Source organism: Fibroporia radiculosa (assembly GCF_000313525.1).
Source record: "Fibroporia radiculosa TFFH 294 genomic supercontigs, scaffold4726, whole genome shotgun sequence".
NCBI classification, from domain to species: domain Eukaryota; kingdom Fungi; phylum Basidiomycota; class Agaricomycetes; order Polyporales; family Fibroporiaceae; genus Fibroporia; species Fibroporia radiculosa.
In genome coordinates, this window is record NW_012133411.1 from 123841 (window position 1) to 140166 (window position 16326).

Here is a 16326-nt window from a genome sequence, read left to right on the forward strand (position 1 = left end):
TTTGTATCTTAAAAGTGCATGTGGAGCGAGCGTAATGGAAAATACTGCAGTTCTGATGGTATCAATAGTGTCGATGTTTTGACTTAGCAACAACCATTCCTTACACAAGATCCCCTCGAACAATCCATCTTATTGCAACACGTCATAGACACCGATAATCACGAGCGTTCTAAATCTAAATCAGTATACATATCACTTTTTTTCAGTTCCCATTTATTGTCCGCGAGGGCCTGGCCCTATGTAGATATAATGTACAGTACATGTGCTACTCCTGTTCGTACGATATCGAAGCAGAAACATCGGACATGGCCTGGGCAGCAGGGTGCGCGTCTGAGCGAAAACTGTGATACGCAGAGTGGCCGAGAAATCAGTAGGAGTATAGACACAAATAGAGACCGGATGGCTATGGTATTGTACCGCTGCTGGCGCGGCGGACCCGCAGAGTCGAACCCTGGCCATTAAAGGCAAGGGATGCAGTTCTGAACCCCCCGCTGAAGTGCTTGGCAGCTCCTACGACGGTGTCACAGCTGGGGGAAGCCAGCCAGTGGTCCTCCACTGTCCGTCAAAACTCTCCGCACCCCTGGGTCCTCCACGCACACTCAGCCCATGTAAAGAGAGAAAGCAGGAAAATTAAGCGAAAAACGGGAGAAAGCGGCCGGTACCGTCAGGAAGCCCGAGGAGGGGAGGCAGGTCGTGCTCGTCGCGTGAGATCGCCGAAAATGTTTTCAAAGCGTCCAGTGGCCTGAATATAACGCATGAGTGGTTCCGTCACTGCCGGGTGGGATAACATGATGTGGATAGAACTCGCGCTCCGCCCCACGTAGCATAGCTCGCTGCACTCGGAGCACTGAGCATTCATGCAGGTAATGTTGGACGGTCTCTGGTTGCCAGCGGCATTTGGGACACCTGCTCGACTCGATACATATCACTTGAGGTCACCTTGGGGAGATAAGTTCAGATCCAGCTCACTGACTTGAGACGGCTGCATGCATGTAATTATGGGAGCCTGGTAGGAAAGCCTCGTTGCTACATATCTTCAGATGGTACTTTCGCCACATCCTCACGACCGACACTGGCGTCGAGTCTGAAAGTGATCCTCGTAAGAGCAACATACCGGGATCCTGACAGAAGACCATCGACTTGTACGTATTCTTTATCATCAACAACACCAAATGCAGCCATTAGCGGCTCCTCATCGACTCGAGAAGGGGATCAAAATTCTGAACAATTTGAATCTCATGGAGCTTCAGGAAAGACGCATGAGATAGGAAGGCAGTGAGCCATGGAAGAGGAAAGAAAGAGACATGTAGCACAAGTGCACGCAACTTCGTAGCTGGTGTGAGGACAAGAGGGAAATCTTCGAGAGCACCATCATCCCATGGGTGATGTAAGACAGCCGTGCCACGGCGAGTAGTGACTTGTTTGTTGACTTCACCTCTGATTTAGGAGCTCCAATTATGGAAGGATGACCGCGTCGCGTGAGCTCTTCTCACTACTCGTTTGTCTCCCTGGATCGACTCTTCAGCGACTTTCAGATTTTATTCTATTTTTTTTTGTTTCTGCAATGTCGGCAGGTGACGGTGCATTAACACAAGACGCACGTAAGTGTGATCTGATCTTCCGGCTAGCAGCGCTGTTACTGCGTTTGCTGAAATGCTTCCAACAGCTCTACGTTGTGATATTTCGCTGTATGTTTTTGAGATTTGTCAATTTGGAGTATTCACTTCGTGTGTCGTGGGCCGTGTGGAGATCTCAGTCCCGGTAGCCGATCAACTCTTGTCCAGCTCAAGCTCCGCTACTGTCCACGGCTGAAATTATTTACGTTCTTGTTAGGTGTGCAAGGGCACACAGTAAAGTCTAACTCCCCCCTCTGCGGAGACATTCGTACTGACATTTGTTCGCCTGGCTCAAAATACTTTCATGGGCACCTCGGGTCTCAGTATCAACGCGGAGTCCCGATGTTACGTATTTTGGCGGAGAGTCCAGGCGCAAATTATGCTAACTTTGCTCAACTTTACTTACCTTACCCGTTTCTACCCCGTCCTTTCATACGTGTCCTCCGCATATCCGGGACGGGGTGTTTGTGATGAAGCACGTCTTGGATCCGCGCCTCCGAGGGGTCTTGGTTCCGTAAGAACAGGAACATAGTTCAAAATCTTCGTCAGAAAAAATCTACCTCTATTTTCGGGACGCAGCTCACGAGCATTAGTGAATTCCTGGTCAAGATTTTATACGTATCATTATGCGTAAGCTTATTGTTCATGATGCTAGCTGCGCCAGGCTACCATATACGGTAATCATACTAGTACTCTACGCCAAGCCCAAGTGGAGGATCTGAAACCCCAACAAGGGCATGGGCCTCATCTTTCAGGACTGTTGGTCAAATCCTGGTCAAATCTACTGCGGAAATTTCGCATCTTGACACTGCAATTATTCTCGCGCAGTTCTGACGAAGTTTGCGAAGCTTATATTTTCCCGTCTGCAGACATTGGTTGATTTATAAATGCGACATTGTGGAGACAGCTAGTATAGGTTAGTATCTACGGACTTTGGGGCCCGCATTTTACCTTTGAGTTTTGCCGTTTGCATCATCGTATCCGTGCCTTAGACCAATCACTGTTGCTGATATGAGCTGGCTTGGCTTAGCTTGGCATGCATAGCTGGGGTGCGCTCGCCGTGTTCGTAACCATGCATGGCCTATCATGGCCAAGGCCCACTGCGACGCCGAGATTCGAGCCTTCCGGCAGAACACTGCAATCGCATCAAGACTACATCTTGCAAAAGTGCCCTGATGATCAAATTTCTCTCGTTTCCTTCTTTTCTTTCTTCCGTCGATTCATTTCTCTCCATATTTCTTTGCTCCTCGACTCTACACGTTCAATATGGAGACCTCAATGATGCATGCGGTCGACCCATTCTCTCACTCGCGCGGGGGATTCTGGACCCAGCTTTTTAACGCGCTCTCTGCGACTGCACTGGTTAGGTGCTGGCCGCTACTCGTATTCTTTTCTGCCTGGGCGACAGCTATCTGCGTTATAAGTCACACCACACACAATTTGGGTATCGAAAGCACTCTTCTAACGGTGTGAGTGATGCACTATTCATCCGCCATTCTACTTACGCAGCTTTGATATATGCGCGTAGCATCGGTACCGTACTTGGTTTCGTCGTGTCGTACCGGACGACATCCAGTTTCGAACGCTATAACGAGGGTAGGAGGTTATGGTCGCAGATTGTGCTCGCAAGCCGGACATTTTCGCGTACGGTCTGGTTCCATGTCCCAGGTGTGCATCCCGACGACTCTGTAGCCCGCTCCAGCGCTCACCCTCACTACCCATTACAGATGTAATACCCGCAATTGCTGACGACAAATCCACGCTAGAGCAGCGTAAGCAGCGGGTGCTCATCGAGAAAAAGACGACCATCAACCTTGTCGAGGCTTTTGCAGTCGCTGTCAAGCATTACTTGCGCGGAGAGGAGGGCGTATACTATGTCGATCTGTATCATCTTGTCAAGTTCCTCCCTTCGTATGCGCTCCCGCCCGGAATTCCCTCTGCACTTGACGTCTCAGATATCTTAAGCATGCAGCCTGGCTCGCAGGACGGGAACGATGCAACAAACGGACATGAGCGCAAAGTTTCGGATGCCCGCTCGCTCCAGAGCATCACGTCGCCCACATCACCCAAGTCGCCCTCGTTCGCGCGTTCAGTGCAGCTGCCTGTTCCTGCAACGTCTCCAGGAAGGAGGACTACCTTTGCGAACAGGCTGCCGAAACCGTCGGTGGAGTACGAGAAGGATGATAGGGAAGAGAAGTCGTCGACGAACGTTCTAGTCGATGAAGGATTTTTGCTGCCCGCACGAAACCCCCCGCAGTATCACCTGCTCGACCTGTTTCCCTTCTCGCTTGTGGTTAAACTTCTCACCAAGCGTGGGAAGGATGTGAAGGTCAGTAGATTTCTATCTTCAGGCTGAGACGATGGCTGATGAATGGCAATGCTCCCGTGATAAAGGGTAAGACAGCAGCTCGCATTCGCGCGAAGCTCAGGAGCAAAACCGTGTCGCACAACTTGCCCCTGGAGATTTCTTTCTACCTTGTGAATAGTACTATTTTCAGTGTCTCCTCTTATCATAATGGCTGAGGGCGCCCTTCGGTAGAGCTCATACATCGCGGCACTACAGAACCGGAAGACCCTTGACGCTCCCACAGCCAGCGAGTGATTTCTATAACTCTTGTCATGACCAGAAACCAACTATGTCGTTATAGCCGCCCTCATCAACTCTTTGGGCCTGCTTGTAGATGCCCTCACGGGGTTAGAGCGAATCCTCACGACTCCAATACCCTTCTCGTGAGTATCAGAATGACCTCCATCTGTAGATGTGATATTTAGCATATTATAGGTATCGCGTGCACTTGTGGACTGTGACAGTCCTCTACAATTTGCTTTTGGTATGGCATCCGTTCTCTGTGATCACCAGGCTTTCGCTGACACAGTACTTTTAGCCCTTCCAGATTTGGCTGTATCTAGGATGGCTTACAATACCGGCTACAGCCCTTTTGGTCTGTACTCTTTAACCTATTCGTCTATGACCATTCTCATTGAGTTTCTTGATAGAGTTTTATATTCTTCGGTTTCTTGGTTGCGGGCGAGGAAATCGAAAGTGAGCTGGTGCCTTGAGGTTGAACATCCGTTCTAAATTGATCATGCCTTTTTACCAGATCCCTTCGGTAAGTATCAATGTCTCAATGGCCGCTTCGTAGCAAACTTCTCACTCTACATTCTCGAGGCTATGACAAAAACGATCTGGTGCGGATGGCTTGGTTCCATTCTACGCTGTTTTTCCATAACTCATTCTCACACAGAACATGGACCACTTCACGCACAACATTATCCGCAACGAACTCCGTGCGCTAACAGCTGTGCCTGTCCCTGATCCGTCTGTCTGGGCCTTCTCACAATTCAACGACCAGATGATTGGTTCTAAGGACGCTGAACGTGTTTCTCCAGACGAGTGGATGCGCCGCGGATTCCTCAGCATGCAAATGGCGCTGAATGAAACTCTCTGATACCCCGAGACAAATCTGGCGTGGATTCATTCAAGTACACACTCTCGTGTATATGGGCGATGCGGACAACCCAAACCCTTGAACGGTTGTTCTGCGTTTGGCGCTCGTGCCCACAGTTTTTTTTTCACGACGGTCACTATTATTGGGTTACATATTTGCATTGTATATTTCCTGATGCTCTGGCGCAGATCTGTATCGCAACATCATCGGTATACACGCACACTGCATTGTTCAGTTCTCAGCACATTTATTGGTAGACTCATCCTATCTGTCCATCTACATATAATATTTAATTCCGCATCCAGACGTAGGTCGGAACCGTTCATACATGATATATACTCATACACCAAGATATCGCATAATTTACCTGAGGCTTCGTTTCTCTCGGGCCACTTGATACGACACTGACAAGCTCAACGCCCACCATACGTGGCTGAAGCTGGTCGGCGAATTACCAATATACCATGTAATGCCTGGACAACCACTCCCAATCCTCATTACCAAAGTCCTCCACCGCGCGAGTGGTAGTCTTGCATTCACTCCACGACTTGCCTACACATACATTGTCGATTGTTCGTTCCAAAGGGAAGACGCGCCCGTTGTAGGCAATCAGCTCCAGGTCCTGCTTGCTATTGGAAGAGATCAACATAGCAAGGGTAATATCTGGGACAGTTGAGACGACGATATGCGCATAACGGAGGCCTTCAAAGTGGTCCCACTGTGTACTGGGAGTGTCAATACTCATATGGATGATACAAGATGGCTCGACTTAACTAGATGAAGAATGACGTCTCGTCCAATGATCGTCCCGTCGTATCCCAGGCGGAGGCGCAGTGCAGAGATATTCTTGGGAATGTAGTTGGTAAAGGAGAGAGAGTCGTTCTGGACAAATGTCGGAGAAATCAGACCAATACCGAGCACTTGCAGGTTCTTGAGATTTTGCAGCATTTGCAGAAAAGGTAGGGATGTCGTGCAGTCCACACATAGCTTACAGTCCAGTCTACGCATATTTTTCGTCCGAAAGAATTCAGCCAGTGCAGCCATGTCGGATACATCGGGACGCCATTCGTCGTCGTCCGACTGAATCAGCTTGAAGGAGGATAGCCGCGGAAGGCGTTTTGGATGTGAGGCGATCACCGAGAAGAGCTCCTGGACACAGTGAACATCCGGTACGATCGAGAGGGCTTCGAGCTGGTCGCCATAACGAAACACAGTCTCGATGTTATCTAGCGGAGCATCAATGAGATGCAAGTATACCAGATTTCGGAGGGTGCGTAGAGGAAACGACCGACAGTGTGGAGCACAAATCTCCAATTCTTGCAGCGTGTCTGTGTTTGCCTCGATCATGTCGCGCACTTCCGTAAGCTCCAATTCGGGATCCTCATGCTCGAGCTCGTCAGCCCACCACTCCAAAGACAAAGACCGGAGATTTTGGATTCGTCGAAGCGGAAGAGACGAGGCTAGAGGGATCCTGATGTCTCCATTAGCTGGATCGAGATCGGGACGATTTAGCACCTACGATAGTGTCAGGCGTTGCAGCCAGGGGCACGATGTCACTAGCAAATTGACAAGAGTGGCAGATACGCTCGATGCCACACCGTACCAGACAAAACACGAGAGATTGCTTAACTTTGATACGGCATCAATCAAGAGTTCTGAGGTATAGCAACAAGGTTGTTCAATTACGCCACTCCAAGTAGTGTGATTCAGTGGGACGTACGTCGATCAAAGACATATGGGCCCACCATGTAGGAATGCACTACGATTTTTTTCACGACCACAGCAAAAGAGGGTTTGCTTGCGATATAGCATAAGATATCAGATCCGATGGAGCAATTCCTGGCCACTCGTCTTTCGTGTTCCTCGGGGGATAGGCCATGGGGAGATAGTGCCCCGAACTGGATGTGGATCGTAGAAAACAGAAATCGCACAGCGAGATCGTGAAAGAGCCTGGACACAGATAGACAAGCACGCAGCGAGGATGGAGTGGAGTACTTGATAATATCTTCCCATAACTCGGGTGGTAGTTGACTGGTCCGAGATATATCTAGCATGGGACTCATAGGTGTAGAAGAGCGGTTAGTCGTGAGGTGTTCTACCAGGCGTCGTAAACTTGAGAGTTTGAAAGGTTGAGATAATGAGACAGTTTGATTCTTTGGACGAGCGCCTTGAGCTTGACCACTAACGCCTCTTGTCACTCGCCTAGAAATCAAGTTGTAGCAATGGAAAGCTGCTGTTCGCAGTTTTATGCTGGGTTTTGCTTTATGCCTCTGCATTGCACAGAAAGGAGCCCGCGGTCGTAGATAGAGAGAGGGATGTGACGACAACTTAATAAAACAAAGCAGCTCAAGTCCGAGCTGTGGACGACCCGTATATGGTAACATCTCCCTCGACGCTTAACTCTCTTCCGCTGCCTCCCTCATGTACGACTGCTTAACGACGTCTTATTACTATCCTTTCCTATCAATTTATTGAACGCTGTAATATAATGACTCACTCTGTATCAGATTCCACGTTCTCCCCAACGCCCCTCAGTCCTTTCTCGACTTACTCCGTTGCAAGCGGTGTAACATCCGACGGCGAGTCCTCATATTAGCCACCGTTCCCTATCGTATCTGACTTTTCATACAGATGCGCCCGACTTAGGTGCTTTCACGACTGTTTTTCGTGCCCTCAACAATTTCCAGCCCCGGACAGGGCCTGGGCCTGGACATGTAGAGAACCATAGTGCGACATCAGCGTCATCTCTGGTTTTCACGCCTTCCGATAACGACTCAGAACCGGCACCAGAATCTACTGTCTGGTCTCGTCGTCCCGTGGCGTCGTATCTCTCTTACTACACCCCTGGCGGTGTCTCCCGAGGCCGTTCACCCCGTACTTCTGATACCGACTCCACCGCATCAGACCTCGACAGGACGCATCTGACTGGAGCTATTGATGGTAGCGTCGGCACTGTGGGCCAGCCCTCGTTGGGATACCTTGATGAAGCCTTAGGATTCATAGCCGCTGAACGTGCGAAGTTTGTCGCTCAGCGTGACATGGGTTTGAGGGGCCATAATAGTTCCAGTACTACCACGACGTCGGACAGCGTGTGGCGTCATGCCATTCAACCTCGTCGAAAGCGACGTAGGAAGAAGAACCGGTCGGCACAAGAAGTTTCTCGTGTTCGCATGCTGGAGCGGGACCCAGAATCGCTCACAGAAACTGCAACAGGAGATGCAACCGCAGCCGACGAAGACGATGGTGATGTGGACGATGCTTACGACTCATCTTCCTCTGTCGATGTTCCATCTTCGTCTCCCCGTGTTCGGTCGAAAACAGTCATACCGGCACGGAACGATCAAGAGAGACGAAGATATCGCTCGCCTATCAGTGTGGATAGGGTGCGCCTTCAGCACAGTAAATCCACTCCCAACTTAATTCCACCAGTATCTCTGCCCCTTGATGCCCGTGTACTTCACTTACGCAACCTTGCGCACAAGCTGCGGCTGTTTTTCCCTCAAGACGCAATCTCCCTGAACGCTATCCTCTCCACGGAATCTGCCTATGCAGATTTCGTCGATACGCGAGGTCCTGAGCCGCGCTCACAGGACACGCTCATTCATGTATTTGTTGACCAGTAAGTTGTGGTCATTTGACGCATTCAGGTCCTGACCGCTCTGCAGTTCGAACATCCTCATCGGATTTTTGACATACCTTCGCCGCCATTTACATCATATGAATCGCAGCAGAAGCAAACATATCTCACACGCGGCTCTTGCTCTCATTCTCGAGCGCGGGCGCCCCATTACTCGTCGCGTCCTCGTCGCATCATCGCCTTTATACCAGCCCGTCAACACTGCTGAGCAAATCGGATACGAAGTGCGGGTTTACGCACGGGTACCAGATACAGGCGACGGCGCGGATCGACAACATTATACCCACAGCAACAACAACGGCGGCCCACACACTACTTCCCGTGGTCGTGACCGCAAGGGTGCAGCGCAGCACGTACGAGGGCATTCCCACAAGAACTCGTTAGGGGGTGGAACGTCGACAGAGTCGGACACTGGAACCGGCGTCGGGATCGGCGTGAACGGGGGCGGCGGTGCATCACGAGTCCGGTATCGTGAACAAGGAGTGGACGAGCTGCTACAACTAAAGCTTCATCAAGCGATTGCGGGTGTAGATGAAGTTCCGCCCGGAGCGACTATAGTGCTTGCCACGGGCGACGGTAACGTGGGACAGTTCAACGAGGAAGGGTTCCTCGGCTGCGTGAGGACAGCGCTCAAGAAGGGGTGGAGTGTGGAGTTGTATGCATGGGAGGGAGGTCTCAGTCGAGCTTGGCTGAGGGAGTTTGGTGAGGGACCGTACAGCAAGAAGTTCGAGGTGTATATGTTGGATAGGTTTGCCGCAGATTTGCTCGAGGTGTGACACGACATGACCACTGAATATTGAATAGATGTGTAGAAACATGTATTTTAGCGATTGGACAGGAAATGGCAGTCGACCCAAGCGATTTTGATTTGTGGCATTGATGTATAGATATATTCAGCGTAGATCTAGACTAGTGTGTAGGCTCACTATGGATCCCATTATTGAGAGCAAATAACGGCTGTAGCTTTGTTCAATCATCAAAACCATCGCTGCCCATTTCACACTCGCGGCGCACTCTCGGCGCATGCCTTTGTCCAAGTCGCCTTGTTGGTGCGAGCCCGTTCATAACCTCAATATCAGGGACATCGCTTCCACAACTTTTGCTAGAGACGTGGTTTGATCTAACAAAATCCCTATCCACACAATGGCACAGACTCAGTGGCGCGCGCATCGCTGTCTCCCCTCGACCCACCCATACCCTCAACGTTCAACATCCACCCCTACATTCAGCAGCTCCCAGCAGACATGTCTGAAATCGAACGAAGCTTGCACGTTATGAGCCTGCATACGACACCTGGTGATGTCTGGCTGCCACAGGAGCTATGGGAGAGAGTGGTTGGGCATCTACCTATCGACGGGAGGCGTACATGTTTGTTCGTCTCGAGGGCCTTCCACGATCATGCCGTGCGCTGTCTCTTCTCCACCGTTCACATCTTTTTCGGTGCTTGGGAAGATTACAACGTCTCAAATGACGCGGAAGAAGTCGGGGACACTCGGTCTATCATGAGCTTCGAGATCCTACGGCGCATTGCACTCGATGGATCATTTGCCGTTGTCATCAAGAAGGTCGTGGTGCATGCCTTCACAATGGGCAGAGGCGTGTTTGAACGTCGTACGTCTGCCCTCGTATTCTTCCATTCAAAGGCGGCAGTTTATCAATTTTAGGCCTGTCTTAGTGAACTTGATTGAGGCCCTACGACGTCTTCACAATCTTACGTCCTTTACTTGGCTTGGCTTGTGTCCACGGCTTTCATCGGATGTTGTAGATACCCTCGCAACATCTTGTCCTTGGTTGGAGCAGGTTTCAATACCGTGAGTACCTGTTTCAAATTCAGAGAGCAACATTCATCTAATTCAAACAAGTATCCCTATGCGCGCCTCACTTCCTCTGCACAGGTTAATCCGCCTTACTTCCATTATTCTTTCGACGTGGTGCGAAGAAGAAGACGAACATTACCTCGACGACGACGTCGAGGAGATTCGCAGAGTGATCGAGACCAACTGCGGGGCATTGAAGGAGATGGAGATCAACGGCCGCGTATTCCACGCCGCGCCCGTGAAAAACCTTTCGCATCTCACTCATCTGGAGCTTTACGACGCAGTCGCTGAGAATCTGGAGCCACTCCTCCAGCACTGTCCCCAGTTACAGTCCCTTATGCTTTTCCCTAGACCTAACTGCATAAGTCACTTTATCACCATGCTAGCATCGAATAAGTCCTCGTTTCCATGTCTCACGTCTTTCAAGTTGGTCCAAGACGACGGAGACACCTGGATGCCCGCTGCCTGTGATATTTCAAGCCTAATTGAATTCTTGCAAGCCAAGCCGAAAATGCGCCGATTCGACTGTAAGCTCTATTCGACTCGGGAAATCCTGGTTCCCCTGCTCAGAGCACTGCCAACGATGAAAGCGCTGCGAATACTTGGACTCAGTCTTCACTTTCCGGAGATTACACAGGACGACGTGCAGACGTTCGATCCTCGGTTTTGCGCCACCCTCACTGCCTTGCGACTGCGCTTGGGATCAGAAACCACTACGGTAAACAAGGAGTCTGTCCTCAGTCTTGTGAGTGTTGCTCTTGTTTCGCAAGTAGCCACACTGACGATGGCAGTGCAGTGGGCGCTGTTTACTCAGTTACAGTTCACATCTCTTATCTTCGCTTGTGCTACTGAGCTCACGGTGCAGGAGTTGGTGCAGAGCGGCAGCGGCCGCCTCAAGTTGATAAACTATAATGGTAAAATGCACCCCATAGAAAGATCGGATAATGATGTGGAGGTATTGGGGCCCTGGTCAGAACGGAAGTCTGCCTTCCGTTCCGTAGATGATTTAGGAGAGGATGACTGGGATTGGGTGATTAGACACTATTCTGCGTAACAGGTTGGATCAAAGTGTAGCTTTATCAATATGTATTTCGTTGTCCCATCTTAGAGGGTAGGAAGGAGGCTCGCAACGTCAACTCTTTATGATATCGCTTGGAGAAATTTGAGCGGCATGAATGTATCATTAAAGTAGCTGCCTTCAACCTGTCCTCCGTCACGTACATTGGAAAACCTATGTCGATTCGGTGCCATAAAATCACTGCTTGAACGCATTCGGAGGACTGGATGTGTGCAACCGTCAAGACTTCCAGCGTTGGTTTAAAGAGATACCGGACATTTCAAGCGTACATACATGGAGATATCTAGGGTTGACGAGACCACAGTAATCTTAAGGCACTCGGTTTATCATGCAGGCCACAGGATTCGGCCGAGGTTCCAGACTGCTGATTCCACCTATCACTCTTGAGTAGCTACAATTCGCATGTGGGGATTGGTTTCGAAGAGGGAAAACTGCACCACATCTCTGATACCGTACAACGTAATCATATGATTGCTCCAATAGACAATGATGCACCTGACATGAGGAGGGCACTGTCAGCATTATGATTTTGGCACCTAGCAAATACTACGTCACCGAGACATCAAATTCAATTGAGGGAAGGGCGGAAAACTGTGTTGAACATGCAGAGACGCCGCGATGCCTGGAAGTCATCCAATTGTCGACAAGCAGCGTTCTGATATTCTATTGAACGTAATAAATCTGCAAGGTAAAGATGTGGGGGACATCATTGGTGAGAACGGAGGTGCTGTGCGCGCACCCGAAGGCTGTCCAGAATGGGCATTCGAATGATCGCTTGAGAGTAAATACACAACGGACATCACGTTCTCTGAGTCATCTTACTTGCACGGATCGCGCTCACGACCACCGACCGTCAGGAGGTCAGATCACCCGCTTCGCTCATCAGGAATCAAGCCGATATTCGGAATCTCTGAGCATTCGATTTGGTAAACATGTCAGAAAACAGAAGGAGTGGTTGTGGAAAACACTTGCATTGGAATATTCCTCTCGCGGCCAGCGTTCATTCGATTGGTTATCAGCGACTAGTGTCGTCGATTCTTGGTGGGTTGGGGGCGAGACGCCATGGCTAACTGCAGCATGAGCTGATCATCCAAATCCTGTGAATAAACATCAAATGTACGAAGAACGGCGGCAGTCTCATTGTAACGCGGATGCGTTCTTAAGCATCGCCTCCCACCAAGGCTACCCAGGTGAGACAGCGGCAGATCTGTTGACCGCTGAGAATGAATTATGGAGTATCTGCTTGAGGATGATCGCGCCCGCGAAACGACTGCTAGTGACATACCACAGTAACGGACATTCATTTATTTCACACAGAATAGAGCAGGTGATTGGTATCTTACTTGAGTAGGTGGCTATCGGATCTATGGTCTTGAATGCCAAGGTGTCCACATGCCGCATAGGTATCTGAGAGAAATGCGTCAGTTTTGACCCACTTCCTATTTGGGTCAACGAGGGGAAGAAACAGAATTGAAGAAACCTCATACAGCCCCGGCACGATCCCACAGCAGTCGCGAGCGCATGAATTAAGATAGACACTCTCAAAGAAATAAACCTATCAGCTGAATTCCGCGTAAATTCAAATGCTGATACACGATGAGATGGTCTTCCTGTGTGCAGGAAAGACTGTTGGTACAACGTGGTAGAATTGTCGTCAGGAGTACATGAAAGAGCTTCTGATACACAGGCCGCCCCGCATAAGCCTGCGAATAAGGGTCGGAACCGATAGCAACTTCTTGGGCGTTTTCAACTTTCCTGCTGCAGGAAACAAATCACGTAGCGATGCCAAAGAATTGATTCAAATTCTAAGAGGGGGACTAACCTCCCACAATACAACGCGCGAGTTGATGAATTGGACTTGCAGTGGCTCATGAACACAGTTTAGCTAAGCCATCCCAAGCGTGACCTCTGTACACAAATGCCTACCGGCTGCAGCGCGTTAGCTAGTATCTAGGATTAAGGGCGTCTCGGCTGCCGTGGCTCAGGAAAGAAGAACGATGTCGGGTTCACACTCGCCTGGCGGTCTTAGGAACGTGTCGCGGGCCAGGCCATATACACCGAGCCAATGGTACGCGCCGGATTACGGGAAAGATGCAGCCTTTTCTGCACGTTGAAACGACTCAGACGCTCCATGCGTAATAGTCGAACTGGAGGGTCGAAGCCACTGCAAGCACAAGTCGCAGAACCATCGACATCATGATGGTCACGGAGAGCAAGGCCTCGAGCGCGCCCTGAACAAGAGGAATTTGATAATAATTTTAGCTGATAGCATTGTTCGGATAAGCGTTCATACTAATCCTCGCCCCGATCACATACAAAGTAGCCACTACGCGAGGGATTTCTGCCCACAAACAAGTTGTTCTCATGCCTGGCTTCTTCCTCCATCCATATGTGCTGCTTAAAGTTTCGAGGGCTCTTGGCGACAAACCTATTCAGCACGCACCCAATACGGGCCACGAATCGTGGGATGTGGGGAAGACGGCGGTCCGCGGGCGTGGGCTTGAGATATCTTTACTCAGACGCTCCGTGACGCTCATTTTGGCTCCACCATATCAATGCACGCTGCGCTAGTGCAATGAAGGTGTCCTCTCCCTGGAGGACTCACAGCGACTCGCCACCATGCATGCCGCGGCACTCGTCCTCATCGTCCCGCTCTTTTGCTCTGCTGCGGCCGCGGCTGCGATGGGACAATCGCTCTCTAGCCTGGCGAAGCAGTGTCAGTTCACCCTGGGTCACCAGCGCTTTGACCTCTGTCCCATCTTCGAAGACGATGCTGGCGGCTGGACTATTTCGCGCTCGCGAAAGACACCGCCAACGATCACGAAGACCCAGTATCATGTCAGTCTTTCAGGTGCGCTCAAAATCAGCAAGAAGATTCCGAGTGAAGAACAGGTACGCTCGTGGTGGTTTGGTTCGGTTCTTGGCCTAGCCTGGACACTGGCGCAGGGAGGACGGGGTTATGGCGGACCAAGGTCATTGAATTGATTGGACCCTGCAGATGTCAGCGGTAGATGTACACCACTGACATACGATCGGTGCCCTGTCTAGACCTGCTTCTGTTTTTCTTTCGGTCATCTAGAAAAGTAAAGCTAATTGATTTACCTCTTCAGTGCCCAGAGGGTACATGGATATGTTACATCAGTGAGCTTGAAGTTTAATGTAAATGTGATCATCCTGATTGTAGACAAGTGTCCAATACCCGACCCAAGCACGATGATGAAGAACCCCGAGTACTACGAGTCATACCTGTTGCTGGGAAGTTGTCTCTGCCATCCAAGGGGGATGATTCCAAGGGAGATGAATTTGCTGCTGAAGAATACCAACCTGGCCTAAACATCACCACAAAACTCGTCCCAGCCAATAAAGAGACCAAACATGGTGAGTTCTCGCACTTCGGTCCAGTATTTTTTCTTACATATATGCAGACATTCTCCACGTCCATCTGCACGGTGGATATTATGTCAACGAGCAGCAGAAAGCAGACATTCAGTTTATCTGCGACCACAAGGCGGAAGAGGTATTGAGGTCTCCGCCGGCGCACTGTATATGCTGACCCTGGCCAGCCTACCTCCCCCACAGCATCCTATATCTGGAACGGTACGCACGTTTTCGAGTGGCGAACCAAACATGCTTGCGGTAAGACAATAGAGAAGTCTCCGCCCAGCGACCCAGAAGACGACCCAGCGGACGATCCCGAGAGAGATGCGCCGCCAAAGGACGCTGAAGACGACGACGTCCCCGGCGACTCGCGCAAGCTGATCGACCCCGAGCTCCTTGCGAGTCGCTCACGACGGTCCATGACGCTCTTCGCCTCCTTCACGTACGTTATGTCTAGTCCTTGATGCTCCCCTCTTTCTGTGCTGAACCAGCCGCACACCGCGTAGGGGCGTGGTCCTCGGGATCATGTACGTGCTGTACTTCCCCCCGCCGCGCGTGCGCGCGTTCATGTCGTCGTACGTGAAGCGGCATCCGTGGCTGCTGCGTTCACGTGTCGGGGAGCGCGCGCTCGTGCGCTGGGCGAGCGAGGACTTTGTGTTCGACGCGGGCGAGGAGGACACCATGGTCAATGCGGAGGGAGATCTTGACGCCATTGCCCTAGACGAGCAGATCCCGTTAAAGCCGTCTCCGCGCCGATCGGTGGTCTCGAACTACGGTACCGCCACTTGATATCAGACGAGGTCCATCATTTGACGGTGTATCGCTGCTAATTCGTATTCGTCGCATTCTTTGCTTTTTAATGGCAGCGGCTTGAGTGTGCCGTGTTGCTGGTGTAGATTATGTACATCGCGCGGTGAGTCTGTATGTTGTTATGTAGATGGAGTTCGTGTACATTAGAATGTATATGAAGTTGCACGATTGTATTTTCGCATCTCTGCGCGGCAATGAAAAGGCGTTAACGGGGGCGTAAGGATGGATCGGGATAGCATGAGAACCGCCTACACATAAAACTGCCTTGAGAGCGCACACACTTTGCTACAACTTTGTTACTTGCGATTATGGAGCTCAAAGATGATGATCGATGCTATCTCATGTATGAATGATGGTGTCCTTGAAAATGTTAGTAAGTCAATTTAGCACGTTCAAAAAGGCAGTATTCGCGTTTTTGGAACTCGATCGTAGTGGCGGAGAAAATGCATGCATATGCACAACTGAGGTAGTGGCAAGTTGATCCGAGGGTAGGCTCCAGGGAAAAGAATCATTATTAAACAAGGAGCAGGAGCACGGCCGG

At 50.4% G+C, this 16326-nt stretch overlaps 5 protein-coding genes across 5 annotated transcripts; 4 read left to right on the top strand and 1 right to left on the bottom strand.

Annotated features, from left to right (window-relative positions):
* Positions 1–2882: 2882 nt before the first annotated feature.
* On the top strand, positions 2883–5065 carry FIBRA_05584 (uncharacterized protein; the record flags this gene model as incomplete). The annotated part of the gene is made up of 11 exons (XM_012327344.1): positions 2883–3085; positions 3145–3284; positions 3344–3945; positions 4011–4101; positions 4244–4346; positions 4399–4447; positions 4502–4558; positions 4614–4659; positions 4718–4726; positions 4786–4805; positions 4862–5065. 11 exons carry the CDS (start codon positions 2883–2885, stop codon positions 5063–5065), a joined length of 1524 nt encoding a protein of 507 aa, XP_012182734.1.
* Positions 5066–5516: 451 nt separating this feature from the next.
* Positions 5517–7128, bottom strand: FIBRA_05585 (uncharacterized protein; the record flags this gene model as incomplete). Its single annotated transcript, XM_012327345.1, has 4 exons — positions 5517–5783; positions 5840–6580; positions 6635–6720; positions 6786–7128. 4 exons carry the CDS (start codon positions 7126–7128, stop codon positions 5517–5519), a joined length of 1437 nt encoding a protein of 478 aa, XP_012182735.1.
* Positions 7129–7439: 311 nt separating this feature from the next.
* On the top strand, positions 7440–9478 carry FIBRA_05586 (uncharacterized protein; the record flags this gene model as incomplete). Its single annotated transcript, XM_012327346.1, has 3 exons — positions 7440–7488; positions 7697–8684; positions 8731–9478. The coding sequence occupies 3 exons, from the start codon at positions 7440–7442 to the stop codon at positions 9476–9478; spliced, it is 1785 nt and encodes a 594-aa protein (XP_012182736.1).
* A 468-nt stretch (positions 9479–9946) lies between these two features.
* Positions 9947–11573, top strand: FIBRA_05587 (uncharacterized protein; the record flags this gene model as incomplete). Its single annotated transcript, XM_012327347.1, has 4 exons — positions 9947–10313; positions 10378–10513; positions 10565–11264; positions 11316–11573. The coding sequence occupies 4 exons, from the start codon at positions 9947–9949 to the stop codon at positions 11571–11573; spliced, it is 1461 nt and encodes a 486-aa protein (XP_012182737.1).
* Positions 11574–14216: 2643 nt separating this feature from the next.
* Positions 14217–15764, top strand: FIBRA_05588 (uncharacterized protein; the record flags this gene model as incomplete). The annotated part of the gene is made up of 6 exons (XM_012327348.1): positions 14217–14489; positions 14708–14738; positions 14787–14975; positions 15023–15114; positions 15161–15417; positions 15482–15764. The coding sequence occupies 6 exons, from the start codon at positions 14217–14219 to the stop codon at positions 15762–15764; spliced, it is 1125 nt and encodes a 374-aa protein (XP_012182738.1).
* Between the last annotated feature and the right edge of the window lie 562 nt (positions 15765–16326).